The 23,617-nt window shown below is 38.1% G+C and overlaps 5 protein-coding genes across 9 annotated transcripts; 3 read left to right on the top strand and 2 right to left on the bottom strand.

The window, feature by feature from the left end:
* Window positions 1-1,638: 1,638 nt before the first annotated feature.
* LOC106910505 (claudin-3-like) lies at window positions 1,639-3,616 on the bottom strand. Its single transcript, XM_014977150.2, has one exon. The coding sequence runs from the start codon at window positions 2,993-2,995 to the stop codon at window positions 2,324-2,326; it is 672 nt and encodes a 223-aa protein (XP_014832636.2). The 5' UTR covers window positions 2,996-3,616; the 3' UTR covers window positions 1,639-2,323.
* A 9,369-nt stretch (window positions 3,617-12,985) lies between these two features.
* LOC106910511 (claudin-like protein ZF-A89) lies at window positions 12,986-14,292 on the top strand. The gene has a single exon (XM_014977163.2). It carries the CDS (start codon window positions 13,124-13,126, stop codon window positions 13,784-13,786), a length of 663 nt encoding a protein of 220 aa, XP_014832649.2. The 5' UTR covers window positions 12,986-13,123; the 3' UTR covers window positions 13,787-14,292.
* A 2,431-nt stretch (window positions 14,293-16,723) lies between these two features.
* Window positions 16,724-18,716, top strand: LOC106910555 (claudin-4-like). Its single transcript, XM_014977225.2, has one exon. It carries the CDS (start codon window positions 16,884-16,886, stop codon window positions 17,517-17,519), a length of 636 nt encoding a protein of 211 aa, XP_014832711.1. The 5' UTR covers window positions 16,724-16,883; the 3' UTR covers window positions 17,520-18,716.
* Window positions 18,717-18,936: 220 nt separating this feature from the next.
* On the bottom strand, window positions 18,937-21,400 carry cldn29 (claudin 29). 5 transcript variants are annotated; one of them, XM_014977175.2, is made up of 2 exons: window positions 21,002-21,400; window positions 18,937-20,374 (listed from the first exon to the last, which is right to left on the bottom strand). In XM_014977175.2, the coding sequence occupies exons 1-2, from the start codon at window positions 21,092-21,094 to the stop codon at window positions 19,679-19,681; spliced, it is 789 nt and encodes a 262-aa protein (XP_014832661.2). In that variant the 5' UTR covers window positions 21,095-21,400; the 3' UTR covers window positions 18,937-19,678. The 5 variants fall into 5 exon arrangements, with proteins under 5 accessions (XP_014832661.2, XP_014832692.2, XP_014832700.1 ...); XM_014977206.2 differs by having other exon boundaries at window positions 21,077-21,400; XM_014977214.2 differs by having other exon boundaries at window positions 21,117-21,400.
* Window positions 21,401-22,222: 822 nt separating this feature from the next.
* On the top strand, window positions 22,223-23,044 carry LOC106910564 (claudin-like protein ZF-A89). The gene has a single exon (XM_014977237.2). The coding sequence runs from the start codon at window positions 22,301-22,303 to the stop codon at window positions 22,928-22,930; it is 630 nt and encodes a 209-aa protein (XP_014832723.2). The 5' UTR covers window positions 22,223-22,300; the 3' UTR covers window positions 22,931-23,044.
* Window positions 23,045-23,617: the final 573 nt, after the last annotated feature.

Here is a 23,617-nt window from a genome sequence, read left to right as displayed (position 1 = left end):
ACACAACTTTACCCTCTGAATTTTGCTTTTAAAAAAGCAAAATAAATCAATGTAAACTCAACACTACTAGAAGAAGTTTTCATTTCTTTTTTAAAGGATTGTTTCAGCTCTAGTATTTAACAGTAAAGTGACAGGAAAGCGGGTTGTCGCGCGATTTGTCTCCAGTTTGGTTACAAATTTTTATTTGCTTATATGTATGCAGTCAAATTTGCAAAGTAGCAAAAAAACAAAAAAACATTTCAATTTGATCCATTTTTTAACCAATAAATTCAATTTAATGCTTAAATTGGTTAAAACGTTTCCCATCTATCTTTATCATGTCATTGACGTGTAGTGTTTACTCCAACTGGAAAACGTGTAGCAGATAGTGGAAAGTTGCTTGCAGTGCTTGCAGTGTGTCGTAAATTTTGCTTCAGTCCTTCATTCCGAGCAGATCAGATTTTTATGAAAACAAAAAATAGAGAAAAAACTCAAGATTAAAAGCTGGATTACCGCAAATAATCCAAAATTAGAGAGTAGTAGGAGAATGTTTCCGGGTGAAGGGCCATTGCACCCATTTGGGTTCTCCATACTTTGTGGTACTTGTAGTTTAGATTACACTGCTGTTTAAACCAAATAATTTTTGAATCAGGACAGATGTAACATAGAATATTTCTCATGTCTTTGTTGCTTTTATAGTGACCATTTTTCATGTCTTTTATTTACATGCTAATTGCTAATGTTTTTTTGTTGTTGTTAACAACAGTAAAATAATTTTTGATCAGTCAACGGGGGTTACTGGGAGAGATTCCAGTTTTTCTGTTTCAGTATAAGCATACAGCAGCCTAACTAAGGATATCCTAAGTCAGTCTAACTATGAGCTTTATCAAAAAGGGAAGTTTTAAACATGGCCTTTCATGACTTCCTAAAACTTCGACTAGTTTGAGAACTGAAAGATTTTCCTCCAGTTCTTCTGCAGAGCCTCCAGGAATCACTAATAAATCTACAGTCTGAAAACAAAATGCTCTGTTTGGGATTAGGAAACAATCAAATCTCTGATAATTGTTAGGAGATCATGAACCTCAACATGTGATCATATGGGTTTTCCATATTTTCCCCAATTCCCCATTCAATGCAGAAAAACCCCATTAAAAACACAGCAAAAAGTCTTACCAAGTATTTTTCATCTAATTTTTAGTGCACATATGACACATATCACATCACTGATAAAAAAAATTGTTTCACTGGTAGATTATTTTATTTATAACATGGAAAAATGTGAAATAATCTGTCAGAACTGCTTCCTAAAAAAAATGTTAAAGCATTATTTGCTTAAAATAAGCTCCCGTATCTTGCTGAAAGTTGCATATAAATTAGTTTTGTTTTACTTTGAATGTACTAAGATATTTGCACTAGAAATTAGACCAAAAACACTTAAGATTATTTGGTTTTCCATTTTTCCATTTAAGGAAAAAACAGAAAGAAAAGAAAAGTGTAAATCAGAAAGTTGTCTTTATGTGTCATGTTCATACTGATTTCTGCATGTTTACAGAAAAATATTTAAATCTGTAGTTTATGGTCTCATTTGTTTGTTTGCTTTGACGAAATGAGCTTTTAAATTATGACAAAAATTGAACATAAAAAAAGGCTTCAATGATGTTTCACTGTAAAAAAATCTTCATTGCTTTATTTCTTTTAAGTTATTTAGAATCATCATAAGTATATCTAAATACAACATAGTTTCACTTGTATTGACATTTTTCAAAAAGTTTGTATATAGAAATGTGAAGGAAAATGTGACAATGTTGAACATAAATTCTGTTAAACAAGTGTTAAGTACATTAGCTTCAACAATTAAAAGTCACAACACATGGAAAGTAAAACAGGACTGTAATGGAGATTAAAAACGTGGAATAAAGCAAACCAAGTAGATCTTCACATGACTTCCCTCACAGTCCACTCCGCCATTTTGACCTTCTTTCTTTCATTCGGCTGTGACGCAGCTCCTGTTTCTGGTTTGCAAGTCCATCAAGACAAATATAAACACGAGCATTTGTTCCAGTTACAGTGTAATTACACATGCTCAGCACATTTCCAGTACAATGAAACACCTTAAGAACAGATATATTTATATAAAATAATTTCTTTTGGAGAAGTTGACATGTAAACAATTATCTTTCTACAGTATAAAAAATATGAATGAATATTTTTGGTTCCAATTTTAAAAAAGATAAGATCTGTGTTTTTTTTTATTTCACTTTTAATGTTAAACATAAATTTCCAGAAAATGCATAAATAATAGTTGGGATTTTGTCTCAACCCTGTCTTGTCTTCTTGGTTCTTCCTAGACATAGTCTCTTCTGGTGAAGGAGCTTTGGGCCGTTGATCTTGGAGCGGCGGAGTACGCCATACGGCTCTGAGGCGCTACGTTGTACCTTAGTGCCTTCTCCTCCTGTGGGGGGCAACTGCAGCAGAGGAGGCCACCGCCGATTAGGAGCAGGGCTCCGGCGGCCCATCCCAGGTACAACGCTGCTCCGATCTCCATCTTCTGCCCGGACGGGACGACTGGACTGTAGAACTCCATGATGATGGTGTGTGCAGACCAGGAAACGGGCACAAACTGCGCCAGGGCCGACGTGATGAACGCCGCGCCTGACGACACCATCACCCTAGCTTTGACGGCCTCCTCCTCGATGCAGTTGGTGCACTTGGCTCCCACCATGGAGATGAGGAGCGCCACGACACCCAGGATGATGGAGATGACGGTGAGGGCCCTGGCAGCCTGCAGGTCTTGAGGGAGGGCCAGCATAGAGTCGTAGACCTTGCACTGCATCTGGCCGGTGCTCTGAAACACACAACTCATCCACAGACCCTCCCAGTACACCTGAGCAGTGACGATGTTGTTGCCGATGAAGGCAGAGACCCTCCACATGGGCAGAGCGCAGCTGACGATGGTCAGCACCCAGCCCACCGCTGACAGGCCGATGCCAGCAAGCTCAAGTCCAAATGACCCCATTCTTTGCCTTTTTACACGTCCTTTTCAACTCCTGAGGTCAGATTTCTCTTCTTTCCAATCTTCCTCCAAGGCTTCTTTTGAAGTTCCACTTTAATCTGTCTTGGTGGCTTTTTGGCCAACAGGTTTTCTTTCTCTCAAAAAATGTCTCCAACTGCTCAGACTGCCCGACAGTCTGCTGATTCAGACGTTTCCCGGTGAACTTCTGTTTGCTGGGTTATGAACCTGTTTTATTAAGCTGGCCTGTCCCTCCTACAGTAGATGACTTCACTGGTCAAACCAAGCCAATCAGGGGCTTTCTGGGCCTTGGCCTCCTTTATCACTGGGGTGTGTTGGTGCTGTTTTTCAGTACTTTCTTAAATTAACCTCTCAATGGTTTAACCTTTTGCCCGTGGTAGCACTGGGCGTGTCCGTTTTATTGCTGCCTGTAGGTAATAAATGACCAGAGTGAAGCTTTTTATGTGCCTGACGGGAGACAGTTAGCAACCGTTTTGGATGCGCAAACAATCTTTATAAATTATGTGAATGCTTGATGTGTTGGTATCAGTTTGAAAAAGCAGTCAGAAGGGTAAATATTAAATCACACTTTATCATCCTCTGATGTCTTTCAGTTTTTATTTTGAGTTTGTTGGCTCTATATCACATCTTTATTGCCTTGTCGAGATGTTACAATATTCTCTGGTTAAACCTGCACCTGTAGTTAATGACCAACTACCAGCATTTAAAAATATTTTTTATAGTTGTTTAACTAGTTTCTGTGTACAACGTCTATCTTCTTTAACCGTAAAAGGAGAATAAACAGGAATTATCTTTGATAAAGAGGATTTAAGGACTAAGCGACCTGGATTGCAGTTTCACACCCAGACTTTACTATTTAGACCTACACTTAAACATTGCATTTTAGTTATACTTAAAATACTTTTACAAATTATGATAATTTCAGGCTTAATTTGATCCCAATTTGGACCAAACAGTTGGTAAAATATGACAGATGCAAACCTATGAAACCAAAATTAAGAATGAGCGACTGTTAGCTAAAAGAAATGATTTGAACCATAAGTTGCTAATGTAGGTAGGAAACCTTCTCATGGTAGGTAAAAAGTGATCTACATTTAATTCAGAACCACATTAAAACTAAAACATCCTGTGGAAGATTTGTACATTTTATTTGTACCCTAAATATAAAAGATACAAAAACATATAGTGCCAAAAAAGCAATGTAAGTGTGCAGAATGATCTCTGGCATTAAAAACATTAAAATTTGAAGATACAAAAGTGTATGTCTTTAATATGAAGTCATAAACTGCTACACCGCTGAGGAACCAAATAACCCCTTTCAATATTAAGGTATAAAATATGAGCGCTGTGGTTTTTAAGCTCTAGTGAACATCAGGTTGTTCAAAAAGCAAAATCTTACCAAGCATTTTTCTACTGCTACCATCTTAGTATTCTTGAAATAAGACAAAAATGAATAAGCAGCTTTCAAGCAAGATGTAGGGGCTTAATTTAAGTAAATAATTCCTTAATATTGATAATTGGTAATAGTTCTATTGGCAGATTATTCCACTTAACACAAGACTTTCCCCCCATTTTTAATAAGCTGCCATTGTTCTTTATTTTAAAGGAAAAATAAAGTATCTTGCCTGGAAGGACATTTCTTACTTAAGAACTGTATTGGAGTAATATTTTTAAGTCATATTTTTTGGACATGATGCAAGAAAAATGTTTAGGCCAGAATATGTTTCAAAAACAAACTACAAGAACTCCAAACTCACATACTCCTGCGAAGTATGAAGACCTAAATGACAAAAAGTACGAAACTCTCAAGAATATTTCCAACAATTTAGCAGGTACCTGTTCTATATTTTTTATTAAGTTTAGGCGCATACCAATGCTGCTAAAATGCTTTACCAAATAAGAGCTGTCTCTTTCTTTTTTCTTTTTTAAGGTAAGTTACATGATGCTACTTGTTATAGTATTTTATGTAAATATGATGAAACCAATCACATTTTTAATGCCTGGTGTGATTTGATTTACATTTATTATACTGATTTTGCCTTATTTAAACATAGCTGCAGATTAATAGACATCTGTTTTGTTTGAATTTCTACATTCCTCGAAACACAGGTCAAACAGTAGGAGTGGCAGCTCTCTTCCATTAAGGTTTACTTATTAGCCATAGACCTAATAATATCACAACACTTGAACTCATACACCTTCTTCTGCATGGCTCACTTTTCCTTATTTAAAAAAACAGAAATAATAATTACCTGTGAGCGTACAGCCTAGTCCCATTGTAAAACATGATACTTGGTGTCCATTATAAAACCGATTAATTTCAGTGTCGTGTGCCAATTTGTGACTAGTTTTGTTGTCTTGTTGCACAACATGAAATAATTGGTCTGATATTAAAAAAGTAATTTGAGTTAAATGCATAACATACAGGCAGTATGCATTAAAACCAATGCAATTTAGCCAATCTTAAAACAGGATTAAACCAACCTAAATCTGCCAGTAGGATTTTGGGCTCAACTTGATATACAACATAAATATTAACAAACGTCTTCTGTAATTATGTTTAGTACATTGATAGTCAGCCAGTCAAACAAGTGTAACTTATTGAACAGGCTGTCAATTAAATGAAAGTAGGTCAAGGTCATTAACAAAAAATATTGCACAATCAATTGGTTTCCAACTACTTTATGTTCAAGCATGCATTAAAAATAACTTTACGGTCTAATTGAAATCACTGAACAACATCTGACTCTTTTTATGGATCATTCTCTCCTTAATCTGCTTTTTCATATTGTGTGTAGGTTAGCCTTTACGTTGCAGCTCTGTTGATGTAATAGTGTGATAAAATGCCCATGTGTACAAGATAAAGAAGTGTCATTTTGTAATAATGCCAACAGGAACGCCATTGATAAACAGACTAAAGTCTAACGACAACCAATCATGTTGACAAAATCAATAAAGTGTCAGTTACATGAAAGAACATGGATGTACGATTTCTTTATTCGTAGAGGAAAAAAGACAGAAAACTGCATGTTAGTTGATAAACTAATCTTATCTCTAAAGAGGTTTACCTTCAACCATTTCCACATAAATTACGACATGATTCTTTGACCCAGTTTCTTTTGCTCCACACAACATCTCACGGTTTCTTAGATTTTCCCAAAGCAGCTTCATACTGTGATACACAGTCATATTCCATATATTACAGTATTATTGAATTTAAAACTTTGCTATCAATGCTTTACTTTGGGTGGATATTGTGTTTTGTGGTGATGTGTTGATTGCACACATAATATCACTTTTCTCTGATTCTTGGCTGTTTTCTCACTTCTTTTCCTGATTTCACACATAAAAAGAACATAACTACAGCGAAGTAAATGGCTAAACAAAGTTGTATATACCCTTTAAAATTAGAGGATTTTCTGTAGATACAGTAAGAGAACTTTTCTCATTTCTTTACTCAGCAGCGACATAATTTATTCTATCATTTTTAACGTATCGAGAATGAACTGGATGCTTATAACGTTTATAGCTGAGCTTGGCACCTGCAGATGTTTGTCAGTCCACTTGGCAGCTTTGTGTTACTTATTAAACCCAGCAGAACACTTTGGTTTTGCGAGGGGGAAGAACATGAAGCACTGCAGACGTGCTTACCCTGACAACCATGTGATCCTCATTACAGAGAAAAACAGAACAGCTAAATAATTTAAACTGTGGATGACTGAGCTTTATACTTTTAATATCGGCACAAGACTTAGAGAAACTCCTGTTAGTTATATTTTACCAATCTAGCACTCAACCCAGAACAACTAGAACCAACATTTAGTTTTATACGTCTTTAATGCAGAACAAACTTCAGAGAAAACCCTAGTTTGTAAATTATGCACTACTTACTCTTATTAAACATGCAGAACCAATATTTAGTTTTGTTTGTACCTTTGACCCTTTCCTGTTTGTCTTTTGTTGTTTGCATTTCCTTCTAGTTCATGTCAAGCATTTAAACTGCCTTATTGCTGAAAATGTGCTATATAAATAAAATCACCTTACTGGTTGAAAATACTGATGTGTTTGTTGTAAACTAAAATCCTGATTGGATCCTGTTCATGAATACCCTTCATTTCATCCATATTTTATACCGAAACAAAATTTATTGTCGAGTTTCACTGGGTGGCTTATCTTTATAGCGGCATATGAGTGGGTTTCGGTTAGCACAAGGATTATCCATTTCCTTGTTTGCTTCTTTGGTTCAAAAGAGTTTTAGATGGTTAGATACTCCCAAACTCCCAGAATAGTGATACAAAGACAAGTGTATGAGACATGTCCATGTGAAACTGTATGAATGAGCAGCTTATCTATCTGGGAAACTGCCAAGAAAAATTCAGATAGAGTGATTAAATATGCAACTTCTGGTAATGCAGTTATCACACTAAGCTGAAAACATCCTCAAAGGTGACACATGTACATAGGTGGACTGGATGAATAAATGAAAAATAAATGAAATAAATTCTGGTGTGGTGAAGACACACCTGCCATTCATTTTCCATGGACATTTTTCACCACCATCCCCATTAATCAGTTACTGTAAAAGCTAATTAATACAAATCAACAGTCCAAAAGGTTATAAATTCCTAGTTTAAAAAAAAGTTATTTTTTAGAATAATGTTTTATATACATCTAGCAATTTTGTTCTGAATTAGCCTTCAATATTAATTTGGCTACATTCCTAATCCTTCAGATTTTACACACAAATTAACATTATTTTTACCACTGACAAAGAAATCCCAGTTCTTTAGGTCAGACTGGAACCAGTTCAGTACTGGACTAGAGAGTCTGACTCAATCTCCCGTCAACTTGCTAAAACTCATGAAACGTCGACCAAAAAACTAAAAGATCTTCAGACTCTGAAAGAACTCTTCATCGTCTTCAACTATCAGTTCATCAACAGTCAACAAACATTTCATATGGAAACTGAAGGTCTAAAAATTATGAACTGGAACCTAAAATAAACAAACCTCTTTTCCATCACAGCCAGAGAACCACGAGGAAAAACTGCTCAACTATCGTTTATGTCTACCTAATAATGAAAGAATAAAGTGATGCTATTATTTAATCTCTGTTTCAGGGTTAAAACACTGCAAACTACCATTCTTTATCGTTATGCATTTATATTAGAAAAAAACTAAAAGAAAAAGATGCAGGACTTTCACTAATTGATTCATTCATTGCTCACTAATGACATCTAAAACTGTGACGGTCTTCTCACTCAAATCAGACTTCAAAAGATATTAGAAAATAGTGAATGCAGTATGTCACAATAATCTTATCAAACCCATGTCAGGTCTATTGAACCCAATTTAATTTTGCCATGATCAGGGTTGTAAAGTAAGAAAGTACTTTGTTACTGTACCCAAGTAGAGTTTTCAGGTATCTGTACTTTGAGTATTTATATTCTTACTTTTACTCCCTACATTGTAAGAGAAATATCTGTACTTTCTGCTCTTTACATTTTCACATATTGCTTGTTATGATGAAATAAAATATTGAGTCATATCAAATTGGAAAAAAAATCTGCTGTTGGCACAAAAAGTGTTATAGTGTCACTAATTTACCATTCAGTTAAATTCAACCAAAGCAAAGCAGAAGAACAGACTGCGGCAATAAACATCGTCCTTTGAAAAAGGTTTAGTTAAGACCAAAGCACCAGGCTCAAGACTTTATTCAGGTTTTAGTAAAAAGAGAAAAATGATAAATCATGTAAGTGATTTATCATTTGAGTGAAAACCAGACCTATAAATACTATAAATGGTATAGTAAATTGATCTTGTTTTAATTTATCATGTGATTTACTGATTTGATTATCGTGACAGAAAAACCAGAGGTGCAGTTATTTTCTCCAACCAGTGGAAATTATCCTAAAACTAAATCCAAGGATAAAGTATGAATGTTTGCTGCTGACAGAGCCAGGCTTTAGGAAATGAGTTATTGAGGCAGAAGCCCAGGACAACAAGATTGAATGTTTTGTAATGCATGTAAATTAATATAATACCCTACATAAAACTCACCGGAGAAAACCTGCAGAGCCCGGCGGTAAGGTCACTAAGGGCATCCACAGGTGGCCCGCTGTGGGTTTGGGTTAAACAATGTCAAGTTAAAAAAAGTTGGAGGAGCATGATAGCGCATAATTCAGAAATAACAGATTGCCAAACCAACAGGCAGCTGAAGGGCCACAACTGGTTTATAACCCTCACAGCCTTAACTATGAAGCTTCAGCTTCATCAGTCTTTAATAAAAAAAAAATCCCCATTTAAAAGAAGTTACAGCCCAGAGCTTGGTGCCCCACCAGGCTGATAAAAACTGGGGAAAACCTGACTTCTGGTTATATTTCTAGTTCTAAGCAGAAAATTAGTCTATTTCTAGTCTGTCTCTGGGTTGCTCTTGGTTCGAACCCAAACCTAGGAGTCGTTTGCCCCAGCGGATTGACACAGGAAGAAGCATGAGGCCTCTGACGGCTCCTAGGATCTGAGACCCTCAAACCCCTCCACCATGATAAGATGGCAGCCCACGGAGGGGAAAAAAGACCTTTCAAATATCCTATCATGTTTTTGATCTGTTCTAATTGCCGTTCTTAAGATCAGAGATCCTACCTTTCAAATAGCTTACCGTGTTTTTCCTGTGTGAAATGCATCAACCGCTTCGTTGTAATCGTTTGCTTGATCAGCTTCTAAATCTTCTCAGTCCATAACCATGTGACGTTGACCAGGACCAAACCATGAGCTCAAAACTATTATCCATCATCACAGACAATCTGAAGTGGAAAGTAAAATCTTCCCTTTAACAGGAAGACTTTCTATAACAAAGTCCAACTTTCCAAACAGGAGAATCCATGTGGCGACAAAAAGGATCCATGTGGTGACAAAAAGGACCCATGTGGTGACAAAAAGGATCCATGTGGGGACAAAAAGGACCCATGTGGTGACAAAAAGGATCCATGTGGGGACAAAAAGGATCCATGTGGTGACAAAAAGGACCCATGTGGCGACAAAAAGGATCCATGTGGCGACAAAAAGGATCCATGTGGCGACAAAAAGGACCCATGTGGTGACAAAAAGGATCCATGTGGCGACAAAAAGGATCCATGTGGTGACAAAAAGGACCCATGTGGCGACAAAAAGGATTCATGTGGTGACAAAAAGGACCCATGTGGTGACAAAAAGGACCCATGTGGGGACAAAAAGGATCCATGTGGTGACAAAAAGGATCCATGTGGGGACAAAAAGGATCCATGTGGGGACAAAAAGGATCCATGTGGTGACAAAAAGGATCCATGTGGGGACAAAAAGGATCCATGTGGTGACAAAAAGGATCCATGTGGCGACAAAAAGGATCCATGTGGCGACAAAAAGGATCCATGTGGCGACCAAAAGGACCCATGTGGCGACAAAAAGGATCCATGTGGTGACAAAAAGGATCCATGTGGTGACAAAAAGGATCCATGTGGTGACAAAAAGGATCCATGTGGCGACCAAAAGGACCCATGTGGCGACAAAAAGGATCCATGTGGTGACAAAAAGGATCCATGTGGTGACAAAAAGGATCCATGTGGTGACAAAAAGGATCCATGTGGAGACAGTGGAGAGGAAATACTTACCTTTAACAGGAGGACTTTCCATAACAAGTTATTACTGCACCAATTATTTATTATTATTATGTCTCCCCTTATCCTGGTTCCCTCCATTTCTTACAGACACATTCTCACAATCTGTTCGTCTGTTGGAATAAAAATTAATAAAACTGGAAAATCCTAGAAGTTTATCACTGAATGTGGAGATTTGAAATGTAGATTCCTTTGAGATAAGGCAGAAAAAGGAACAAAGTTAAATATGAGAGACAATGTAAAAGTAGCAGTACTTCAATATATTTTTACTCCAGTAAAAGTAAAACGTAGCCATCCAAGAAATTACTGAAGTACATTTTTTTAAAAGTATTTGGTAAAAAACACTGAGGAACTGATCAAATTATCAATCATTTAATGTTTAAAAATTACATAATCAGATGGACCAAAATAGAAAGTTAAGAAGAAATTTGGTATTTTAAGGATAAAAATGACAATAGTTCATATAAGTAACAAAAAAATAACAAAATCAGGCAAGAAGAAAAAAGACACATTTTCCAAATCAATTTATTTCATTATAAAACTCATGGATTATTAACAAAACTGCAGGTGTCTCTTTGTCTGGCGAATTTGTGGATAGAGAATCCAGAAATGTTAGTGATACTTTATGATAAAATTAGTCAAGCAAAAGTAAAAAGTATATTCTTTCAAAAGTTACTGAAGTAAATGTAACCAGTTACTGTCGACTTATGATGGGGAGCTAAAGCTGATACTTTTGTAAAAATCCATGGTAAATTATATTCACTGATTTGGTTCTCACCCCCGATGTACAGACACAGCATGACAGAAATGTGAATAAAGTAGAAGATGGCGCCTCCTGTTGGTCACAGTGGAGAAAAGCACAAAGACGAGCCGAACAAGAAGAGCTCAGTGCCAAAAGATCAGATATCCCATCCATCATCGCACAAACAGCTCTTTGATGTGAAACTCTGTGAACAAAACATTCTTGTAGGTTCATACATCCGTGACACAATCAGCCCTCAGTTTAAGCCACAAAACACACACAGAGTCTATCTCAACTTCGACCTCCCCCTTAGTTCAAACACGCTTCTTTTTTTCTAGAAAATATTAAAAATAGTCTTTTATGTGATTAAATGACATTATCCCATCCTGTAGGCTCAGAGTTTAATTCTTCAGGCGGTACATTCATGGCTTTGTTTGAGTAGAGTAGATGTAATGTCAAAGTTACTTTGATGTAAACACAGACTTAAAGACTTAAAGCACTTCGTATTACCTTGTTGCTGAAAATGTGCTATATAAATAAAATTATCTTTAACCTTTTGTAAAAAAAAACCAAAGTCTATCATGAGCTTTCTATAGCTGAAGGGTTTCAGATACATTAAATTTTGGTATTTACTTTGTCAGATGTGGGACCTCCAATTTTCCAGAAAGAACATTCAGTTTGATTTTCCAGCTGGAAAAAAAAAGACTTCTGAATACATAAATAAATAGAAAATCACTTAATGAAGCAGCATGTCTCCTTTATTAAATGGATTTATGAGGAACATGTAAATTATTTTTAAATTTGTGGATGCACGTGGTTCTGGACGAACAACAGATGGTGGAATACAGTTACAAAATGTCTGAATAGCTTCATTACAACACGAACCTCATCTATGTTTCAGGAAAAATGAGTAGAAACACATATAGCTACTTAAACAGCTTTAATAGGAAACTTGTGCTGTATTATGTCAAGACTGACAAACTATACATACAATTGTGAATAAAAAATGAAATGTAAAAAACTAAAATGATCAAAAGTCTGTTGCTCTCCAGCAATCGATCAAAATGTTCATCACACTGCTGAATATTTTACATAAATAATAAATAAAGGGTGACTAATAAAGGGTGATACCATGGGCTTGTGATCTGATCGGAACGTCTGTCATAGTTTTTGAATGTGTAATGTGACAAAACCATGTGGCCATATTTGGTCATAGTGACGTTTCCTGTAGAAATATTGTCATTTAAAACCATCTGAGTCACCTGTCACCTGTTACTCCGCCCACCTGCTGTTTCAGGTGAGACTGGTTGGGGGAAGGGATGGATAAACAACAAAACAACAAATAAAATCGACTGTAAACATCAGCTTTTAGTAAGATGTTTAATCTCTTTTGGGTATTTTTGATTGATTTTTACTGATTTACTGTAATTCACTGATTTTTCTCAGATAAACCCATGAAAATAGTTTAGATTTATGAACAGGTTGATGGTTTCCTGGGTGGGTGGGGAGGACTTGCACTCAGGAGGGTGTGTTGTTTTTCTCCACAACTCCTCCTCTTTAAGGCTTATGTACCAACTCTGTTGAATCGTGAGCCATTCAACAAACTCACCCGACGACAAGAGAGCACAAAGCGTCAAACATCTTACAGCGCACGACTGACGAGACAGACAAAGACCTTTTAAAGACAGAAGCTTATTTTGAAAAGAATCCTCCATCTGCAATGGTTTCTGTTGGGTTCCAGATCCTGGGCTCTGCTCTGGGGATCATAGGCTGGATCGGCGCCATCATCGTGTGTGCCCTTCCCATGTGGAAGGTCACTGCTTTCATCGGCAGCAACATTGTCACATCACAGATCACCTGGGAAGGGATCTGGATGAGCTGCGTGGTCCAGAGCACGGGCCAGATGCAGTGCAAAGTCTACGACTCCATGCTGGCCCTGTCCTCCGACCTCCAGGCGGCCCGGGCCCTCGTCATCATCTCCATCCTGGTGGGCATCCTGGCCATCCTGCTCTGCGTAGCTGGAGGGAAGTGCACCAACTGTGTCCAGAATGAGACTGCAAAGATCAAGGTGGGCATTGCTTCTGGCGTCATGTTCATAGTAGCTGCGGTCCTCTGCCTCATCCCTGTCTGCTGGACGGCCCACACCATCATCCAGAACTTTTACAACCCATATGTGGTCCAGGCCCAGAAGTACGAGCTGGGGGCCTCGCTCTACATCGGCTGGGGCGCGTCTGCCTTGATGCTGATCGGCGGAGCAATGCTCTGCAGCAACTGCCCCCGCAACGATTCAACCAACTACGCCGCGAAGTACAAGGCTGGAAACTCTGAGTACACGGCTCCCAGATCCGAGTACTCCAGCATTCCAGAGAAAAACCGTGTTTAAACTGATTCCGGCTTATCTCAGTGAGACAGATGGACTGGTGCTGCTGGTTTGGCAGTACTGATACTAAAAACGTCATCCTGATCGGAACCACACCTCAAGAACAAATTTCATTTTACATGTTCATTACTTCTATTTAATGAATATTGTGTCAACATTATTAGGTGTTTCTTTATTGGCCTATTTACACAGCTGTGTGTTTTTGACTACTTTTTAACTTTGTAAAGTTTGTTTTGGTCATCAATGTGGAATGTTTCTTATCTGCCTATTGTGATGTTTTATGCGACAGATGTTCTGTAAATACACATGTTTTTGTTTACTTATGTGCTAGTCTGTGATGTTTTCTTCAATTTTTCACTTCTCGAAAATCACTCTTTCACTGGAAATAGACATTTCTTAAAAAATCACTGTAAATTGTGATATTAATGTATATTTTAACACATTTGTTTGCTTACGGCAAAGTTTTAATCAAAACAAACTTCAATCTGAAAATAAATGCCCTCACAGCATTCAAGAGGAGTCTGTTGTTTGATTTTCCTGTTGATCAGGTTTAGGTGCGGCTGGAAAATCAAGTAAGACGACAACCAACTGGCTTTGCTCATCTCTTAGCCTCCAAACAAAGGAATTTAAACTTTTAAAACAGATTCATAGACTTAAAAACTAAATTAAAACAAACAGCAAATGTTTCTGTTCATTAACAAAATGTTTTTTGTTCACCAAACTAGTTTTATTACTTTCTACATCATGCAAACCTACACTTAAAGAGATGATTTGCATATTCAAAGTTTCTGTAAGCATATAGTGTTACAGTACAGTTTTCACACAATTATCTGTCATTGAAAATGACATTTATCAGTCATTTGAGTTAGTAGAAAATGAAATAAAAAATCTCAAAGCCATATTAAAAAGCATTTCCGCTGTTACATTTGAATTCAGTTTCAAATAACAATCAGATTTAAGTAAGGCTCAATTGCTATTAAGGCCTAAATGACTAATTTTATTACATATTTAATAAGGATTTTAATTAATCTAAGGAACTTTTCTGACAGGAAATAAGGCATGACAGCAAAACATGTCAAAAAAAACAAAAAACATTGTCTAATTGTATTAATTTATGTTTTTTAAAAACTCCCATGACAAAAATTATTTAGACTGCCAATAATAATCAGTGGGAAAGTCTTCATTGGCATTACAGCTGTAAAGCTCTACTTATGATTAATTACTTATTGGTGACTATCAACAGGTCATTAGGCAAGTGGTAAGGCACATCCTGGACAGGTCGCCAGTCCATCGCAAAAAACACAATTCAATTCAACCAGTTAATTGAATTTACCGTAGTATAAATTTCAGAAATCTTCTGATGTAACAACATGTGTGCTCACATTTACTAATATTGGAGCGTGTTGCCGACCACGCAGGTACGATTCTTAACCGCATAGGTTTCCCTTTTACTTAACCAGGTAAAACCCCATCGAGATCTAGATCTCGTTTCATGATGGACCTGGGCAGAAAGACGCAACAACCTGGTTACACTAAAACAACATTAAACTGTTTTGTACCTGCGCATGGCTATTTTATAAAATACTCACTGAGATAATCAGAAAAATGCTTGAATCACAACTACATTCCCATTTATCGCACAATTATTTATTAATACTTTTGCTAACACCTTTTTTCTATGTAGCATAAGTTTGCTGAGGCATATAAAATTCAGTCTCAGATTATTCTGCGAACAAATATTAAAAATATGTCTATTGGAGTCAAATTGGGAAAAATGATTGGCGACTGTGAAAGTGTAATACAGCATTGTATGGTAAAATTAACTAATAAAATCAATCTTTTATTATGTAACTTTTTAAAAAAACTATAATTGGAAATTTCGGCCATAAAAAAACCTAAGTTGAACTGAAATGGTTACCATGCCAACCTAGAAATGTGCAGGTGTCAGCTGTGAGGCATCTGCACCTGCACATTGCAACAATTATTACAACTTTGTCCAGAAAGCCAGGTGCAGTAAGACAAGATTCACTCACAGGTGTCCTTCTGTCGGTCTGAGGACCTTATTGACTTCCATTCATTTCAGTTACTGCATTTAAGACTAACTCAGACATTTTCCATAATCCTTCCAAATATATTCTTAAGCTAAACTTTAACCAAAACGTAATTTACACCACACTTCTAAACCTAACTAGTAGAGCTCAGAACATTTGAAAAAAGTGAGGTCCAGGAAACTGTTCCTCCTTTTTTGGTGAAAATTGTATCTACAAGAAAACACAAACACAAGTTTGCATTTCTACCCATATTAGGACCTTGTATTGACATCCGTTCATTTTAGTATTTCCCCTAACTCTATAAACAATCTGGGTTTAGTTCTGAAATGTTCCTACCTCATCGTAACCGGACAATGTTACTTAAGACTCTGTATTTTCTTCTATGCAGTTAATCATGAGGTAAAATAGAGCAGCTATATATTAACAGTGTGGTGTAACTTGCTCCATTTGGTGTGATGTGATGGTCAATTTGAGAAAATGGGAGGAGGATGTGGTTTCGACACCAAGAAGGCAGATCTCTGGGGAATGTTGGTTTGGGACATAACTCTCCTTGTTAAAACAAGATTTAATAAAACTCTAAGACTTACAGCGTAAAGTTTAATTTCCTTCCACCCTTCCTTCTTTTTTAAAGAATCTACTTGTTTTTAGCTAAACCTGCTGCAGTTTGTATTTGCTTGAGGCCAAAGCTGACCTATATGTGTGTGGGAGGGTGCATGGACAAACACAGCTGCAACCTGCAGCCATTGTCGCAATCTTGAAGCCTTGCTTCAAATAACAGAAGGTTGTATGTGAGAGAACAATGAACAAGAGTTTGAAGGTATCAGGTTTCAGTTTTCATTGTTGTTTCTGTCCAGTGGGATAGAAACTCCACCCTGAAGTCTGAACCACAACTAGGGCTCTTTATTGTCCCACAACCGAAACTTTCGAAGATTCAGAGTTGAGGAACCGTGTGCATTAACAGGTCTGACAGCGGAGCATGAAGAAAGGACTTTATTATATTTAAGACGTGATCATCCTCGTTTCTACCAGTCAACACCTGTGGGCTCATCATGGCTTCTCAGGGGCTTCAGATCCTTGGTATCCTCCTGTCCTTCATTGGATGGCTGGGCACCATCATCACCTGCGCTCTGCCCATGTGGAGGGTCACCGCTTTCGTTGGGGCGAACATCGTCACCGCGCAGGTGATCTGGGAAGGCCTGTGGATGAGCTGCGTGGTCCAGAGCACGGGGCAGATGCAGTGCAAGGTGTACGACTCCATGCTGGCGCTGTCTCAGGACCTGCAGGCCGCCAGGGCCATGGTGATCATCTCCGTGATCGTCGGCGTGTTTGGCATCCTCATGGCCATCGTTGGAGGGAAGTGCACCAACTGCATGGACAACGAGGCGTCCAAAGCCAAAGCCTGCATCGTCTCTGGAGTGATCTTCATAATAACCGCCTTGCTGATCATGACCCCGGTGTCCTGGTCAGCTCACACCGTCATCAGGGATTTCTACAACCCCTTGGTGACGGCGGCACAAAGACGGGAGCTTGGCGCTGCGCTGTACATCGGTTGGGGCTCCGCAGCCCTGCTGCTTCTGGGAGGCGGTCTGCTCTGCAACAACTGCCCCCCAAAGGACAACAGACCCTACATACCTGCAAAGTTTGGCCCAGCAAGAACCGTCTCATCAAATGTGGACTATGTGTGAGTCCCCTGTCTGCAGAGATCTTTAATTACATAGCTAAAATTACATTTAACCTAGTTCCTTACCTGTAGTTGTGTAGACCTTTTAATGAATTTTGAGGTTTTAAAAAGATCTTAGCAAGACTTCTAGAGTGAATAAACTTTTAAAGATTTCTCATAATAAATCATCAAATAATCACCAGCTGAGCAATGTGGTAGTTTCTCCAACCAGTAAGCTTTACATAGGAATCAGCTAATTTCCCCAGATTGGTCAAAACCTGATTTTTTTTTCCATTCATAAAACACAAGAGCAACAAAAAAAGAGAAATTTCCTTTTTTGAGCTATAAATGCATCAAAATCAGCTGGTACTATGATGCTCCATTTGGGTCTAAAAACTAAAAAAAAAGTTCTGAAATTTCTTTGTTTACCTTTGAGTTTAGAAACCACTACTATAAAATAATTTGATGCACATTGGATTTATTTAATGTGTCTGTAGTAGGTAAAAATAAAGATGTTGAAATTCTCATAGAAAACCATGAATATTGGCCCAGAAAACTGTGATCAGTGCATTTCTGATATGCACTATTGTTGTAACTTTACTTTTTCTAGACAATTATGATATTTTACAAAGGTTATGAAATGAGCTGCATAATACAAAGATAATTATAAGGTTTTCCTATATCTTCCAAATGAATGTTTGTTATCCTTCATCTGCCCTGTAAATAAAACTGAAATTGTTCTGGTTGTGATGAAACGCGGAGGAATCCAGCTGGGGATTTACTGTAACTGGATGAGCTGTTTGCCATGTTGTAATGGGAAACTGCTGTGTTGAGACAGTGATTTAGCTTTTCTGTCTTGAGTAAAATGGATGTCACCGGCAGAGACAACAGAGGGCTGCGTGTGCTTGGATCCATGTTGCTGAGAAACCATCTTAGTTGTTCAAAGAATGGATATTTTCACTTCTCTGGGTGAAAGGACGTCTTTCGAGCCTTCTACGGAGGACAGACTTTTAAAAATTGTCTTCAGTGCTTCAGATTCAAACCTTTAAACACAAAAAAAGAAAAGTAAATGAATATAAACCCTCAACTTTGACTAATTACTGTTTTCTTAGAAAATGCACTTGTATAGTTGTAATGATGAAACGTGTCCTCGTGTTTCCTTTGTATTTTACTTTCATTTAAAAAAGCAGCTTGGCAAAAATAAAATTTCCACAAAAATGTTTTTTGTTTAAGTGTCACTTTAACATCTGTTAAAATGTGCAGTTTACCAAGAATTTAAACGGTTACAGACTCAAACCCACAATATTTTCTGGGACAGTGTTTCTGTGCCAAGTGACTGGAGGAGCTTCCTCTGGCTGTTTAGAGCATAGAGACTCCCCCTCCCCCACCTGTTGATAAGCTTCGCTGATTAACTACTTGATAAAAGACGAAGGACTTAAAAGTTTCTGTTTACAATCACACATTGCTTTTATTCACAAAACCAATATAAGAGTCACAACGTAAAGAATAAAAATAAAAACTAAATCACAGATGTTATCAAAACCAGGTAAGCAGGTAAAACCCAAATACCTAACGCAGGTAACTTATTTTACCCAACAGTTTTCTTGGTACACATTTGGTCTTGATTTTTTATTAACATTTTTCAGAGAAAATCTCACCAGAAATAGTTTACAAAGTGTTTTCATCAACCACTTGTGCTGCTGGAGAAATATGTACAATTCCTGACCAGCTTCAACTGGCCCACGAACTTCAGTTTGAAAACCCCTCCTCTAATAATTTAATTAACATCCAGATGTAAGAACATTTTCCCTAATTTGAATTTAGTGGCAGGCAAACCTCCTGATTGAAGGTAGTATAGTTGGTACTCCATAAACCTATTTCACTTGTGAATAAAAAAAGCACATGCCACATTTTTGACATGAAATGTATTTATTTTAATAAAATATAGCATTGAGAAATGCATCTTAGTTAATAAAAACAAAAAGTGCCTGTTAGAAAATCTTACTGATCATCACAATCAATAAGTAAGGAAAAAATTGCATAATTCTAACGTTTAATGAGTTAATCTATCAATCTTTCTCAAGCAGAAAGTCAGTTTGTTTTAGTTGTTGATATTAGTCAGAATCCCCTCTGAGAAAAAGTTTGTTCTGTCTTTTGGTGAGTTCGTCTCTGTTGCTCAGCAGCTCAGACAAACTCCTTCCCTGGCGTTGTGGATTTGGGCGCAGTGTACTTTACTCCGTTGTAGTGCTCTCTTCCTGACGGGCACTGACAGCACAGCAGCGCCCCACCGATCAGTAAAAGTCCCGCTGCCCCCCAGCCCACATACAGGCAGGCGCCCAGCTCCCTCCTCTGAGCGTCAGGAATCAGCGGGTTGTAAAAGTCCTTGATGATGGCGTTGGCTGGCAGAGAGACGGTCACAAGGCACAGCGCTCCGCTCAGGAGGAAGAAAATACCAGCAGAGATGCACACTCGAGCTTTGGCTGTTTCATCCTCGATGCAGGTGGTGCATTTCCCACCAACCACAGACAGCAGCAGGCCGAAGAAAGAGAAGAGGATGGAGATGACGATCATGGCCCGAGCCGCCTGGAGGTCTGGAGGCAGAGCCAGGAGGGAGTCGTAGACTTTGCACTGCATCTGGCCTGTGCTCTGCACCACGCAGCTCATCCACAGGCCTTCCCAGATGCTCTGGGCCACCACAATGTTGTTGCCAATGAAGGCAGAGACTCTCCATAGTGGCAGCGCGCAGATCAGGATGTTCCCCAACCATCCAATCACGGCCAGAGCAACCCCGAGAATCTGCAACCCTAAAGACGCCATCGCTGTTTCTGTCAGGTTTCTGCGTCTTCCTCTGCGCCTGGCCACCAACTGAAAGTCCGTCTGCTGCCAAGAAGTTTTATGCAAGTCAGTCGGGGTGGGCTGGCTGCACCAGTGTTCACATATAAACATCTATCATGCTTTGAGCCAAGAGGCGTTCCCCTCACATAAAGAGGCCCTTCAGTACCCCCAGAAAAGAGATTGGAGAACAAAAAGAAATCACAGCCTGAGTGTGAAGGACAAACATGAAAAGACCATTAAAAAAATCTGATTATTACCTATAAGCTATTTTAAGAAGTACAGCAGCAAATTCTTAAAGAAAATGTCTAAAATGGAGGTTAAATGCCAGCTTTATAAACTTTTAACAGTTTTTATTGATAAAATCTTAACATGTTTACAATTCTGTTCTAACTAAATTAATGGACTCCATTTAGCTCCTCAGAGCATTTTAATATTTAAGAAAACCAATCGAAAAATACTTTTAATATGAAAGTTATGGCCTCAGTAAAACGCTGTACTTTGCATATTAATGGAAAGTTTAGAAGAAAGAAGAAAAAAAGTCTGGTTGAAAAGAGATGCCTCCATTCTCGAGAGGATTGTAAAGATTTTAGGGGAGTGTTCTGTCCTCACAACACATGATTATGAGCAGCTGGACAGCCAGGAAAACAAAGAAAAGTCTCCACATACACTTACTTTTCTTATCTGAAGAGCTATGAGTTGATTTTTGTAAAAGGACAAAAGTTTTCCAAAGTAGAGAGTGTAACGTACATGCACAGTGTTCATCATGAGCTGTTTTTGTCCTAATTACCCAAATTCTTGATGGTTCCAGGAGAAATATATGTCAAAGATGGTTTGCTGCAAAGAGCACAGTCATGTGCTCTTTGCATTAAATGCAGCAATAAATCCTGATCTCACCTTAATCCCCTTTTATCTGTAGATGAAACCAGATCCAAGTCAGTAGAGTAAAAACAAGCAGCCTCCAGCATCTATTGAGCTCAGGTGGAACCACTCAGCTTGATTGATTTCCCAGGTGTTGTCAGTCTGATCAGTCATGTGCACAGTTTGAGCTCACAGTCATGTGAGCTCAGTCATGTTTCTGCAAATACAACAAAGATTGTTTGTAACACATATGTCACTCTGATCAAATTTCAAATCAAAAGGTTTTAAATTTAGTCCTACAATTTGCCAACTGTGAACTTGACACAGTTAACTTGCAGCTTTTTGATGCAAATTATTTCCACTGAAAACTAACTGACAGTATTCAAGTGTCACCAAACACAGATGAATCAGTACAGGACCAAAACATTATTAACCCATAATCATCCAATCAAATCTATTAAATCTGATCTTTTAAACTGAATTACTGAAATAATCATTTGATGATATTCTACATTATTAATTCCACATAAACCCATTATATTCCATTTGTTTGCTTGTTTTTATTTAGTTTATATGAAACTACAAGACTTCAATTCAAATTTAGCCTGTATTTTATGAATAAGAATAATTCTCCCCACTTTAAATGGACTAAAACTAAAAATAATAATAAATGCCTACGTTTGTTTGTGCTCTTATCTATTTGACATATGCACAGCTTAATAGAACCATATTAATGTATTTTAAATGCATAAAAATAAGCACTTTTCCATTTCTATTACATGTGTATCTTGAACAGAAATATTTTTAAACAGATTAAAAATCATTAAATGCAGCAATAAATCCTGATCTCACCTTAATCCCCTTTTATCTGTAGATGAAACCAGATCCAAGTCAGTAGAGTAAAAACAAGCAGCCTCCAGCATCTATTGAGCTCAGGTGGAACCACTCAGCTTGATTGATTTCCCAGGTGTTGTCAGTCTGATCAGTTCTTGGCAGCCAGTCAGATTCTCCTCTCCTGCTTCCTCTTGGATACTTAAAGCTGCAGGTGAGGATTGGTTGTATTATCCATTGCTGCTGAAGAGACTTTCAACCTTTGGTGCAACTGAAGCAAAGATGGCATCTGCATGCGTCCAGATTTTTGGCATCTTCCTTACAAGCATCGGCTTTGCTGGTGACATCATCATTTGTGCCCTGCCGATGTGGAAGGTGTCTGCTTTTGTTGGGAACAGCATCATGACGGCACAGACCTTCTGGGAGGGCCTGTGGATGAACTGCGTGGTGCAGAGCACCGGGCAGATACAGTGCAAGTTCTACGCCTCCATGCTGGCTCTGCCTCAAGAACTCCAAGCAGCCCGCGCTCTGGTTGTGATCTCAATCATCGTCGCGTTCCTGGGACTCCTGCTAGCCGTCACAGGGGAAAAATGCACCAACTGCATTGAAGATGACCTTGCTAAGAGCCAGGTAGCCATTGCTGCAGGTGTGTTCTTCATTGTTGGAGGTATCCTGTGTCTGATCCCAGTGTCCTGGTCTGCCAACGAGATAATCAAGACCTTCTACAACCCCGACCTGCCTGATGCCCAGAAGAGTGAGCTTGGTGCGGCACTGTTCATCGGCTGGGGATCAGCAAGCCTCATGATCATTGGTGGGGCTTTCCTCTGTCAGTGCCAGCAGCAGAAAGATGGCCGCTACTCTGTTAAATATTCAGCCCCACGCTTGGCTGCCAGCACAGCAGCCTATGTTTAAACTGCTCAGACTGTTCCTAAAAGTCTGGACTTAAGGAACCTGGACTGAACTCCAAGCCAAGGTTTTAATCTTAAACTTGCTGATTTTTAATAAAACTTCTTTTTTTTTTATCAAGTCTTTGTCTAGATCTTGTTGGGTGGGGTGTTGCAACCTATAACTCTGAAAGTGGAAGCTTGCAGCGGTCTACAATGGGAGCAAGAGTTGGTTAAAATTGACAAAGTACACAAACTCTTCAAACGTAAATTAGCTGGAGTTTAACCTTGACGCATTCTGCTAGCATTGTTTGAACACTCACTAGCACCAAGCTAATGAGCATTACTTAAAGCTTGTCTGTCACCCTGTGCATCTCCTGTTGTGGTGAATCCACTGTAACAGAAACCAAAATATTAGAAACTGCAGTTTTGGTTAAATCCAAACTAGAAGCTGAGAAGCAAAAGTAAAGTGGGTACATTGTTTGACTAAAATATTCAGAACTGTAATTTAAAGCTCTTAGACTGAACATTCAGCCAGGAAAGTTTTGTCCCAAGCTTTGGTTCAGGGTTCCTCTGCATTTCCTCAGAACCCTTTAACTCTCACTAGGTCTGGTTTTCTGCGATGGAAATGTCTGGGAGATAATTTATACCCAGTTTCTTCAATGGAAATATTACAAAACCAAGTTTGTCATCAGGAAATATATTTTCCACACAG

Source organism: Poecilia mexicana, unplaced genomic scaffold (genome assembly GCF_051168715.1).
Source record: "Poecilia mexicana isolate PSO_F unplaced genomic scaffold, ASM5116871v1 scaffold_14, whole genome shotgun sequence".
NCBI lineage: Eukaryota > Metazoa > Chordata > Actinopteri > Cyprinodontiformes > Poeciliidae > Poecilia > Poecilia mexicana.
This window is presented reverse-complemented; position numbering and strand designations above follow the sequence as displayed.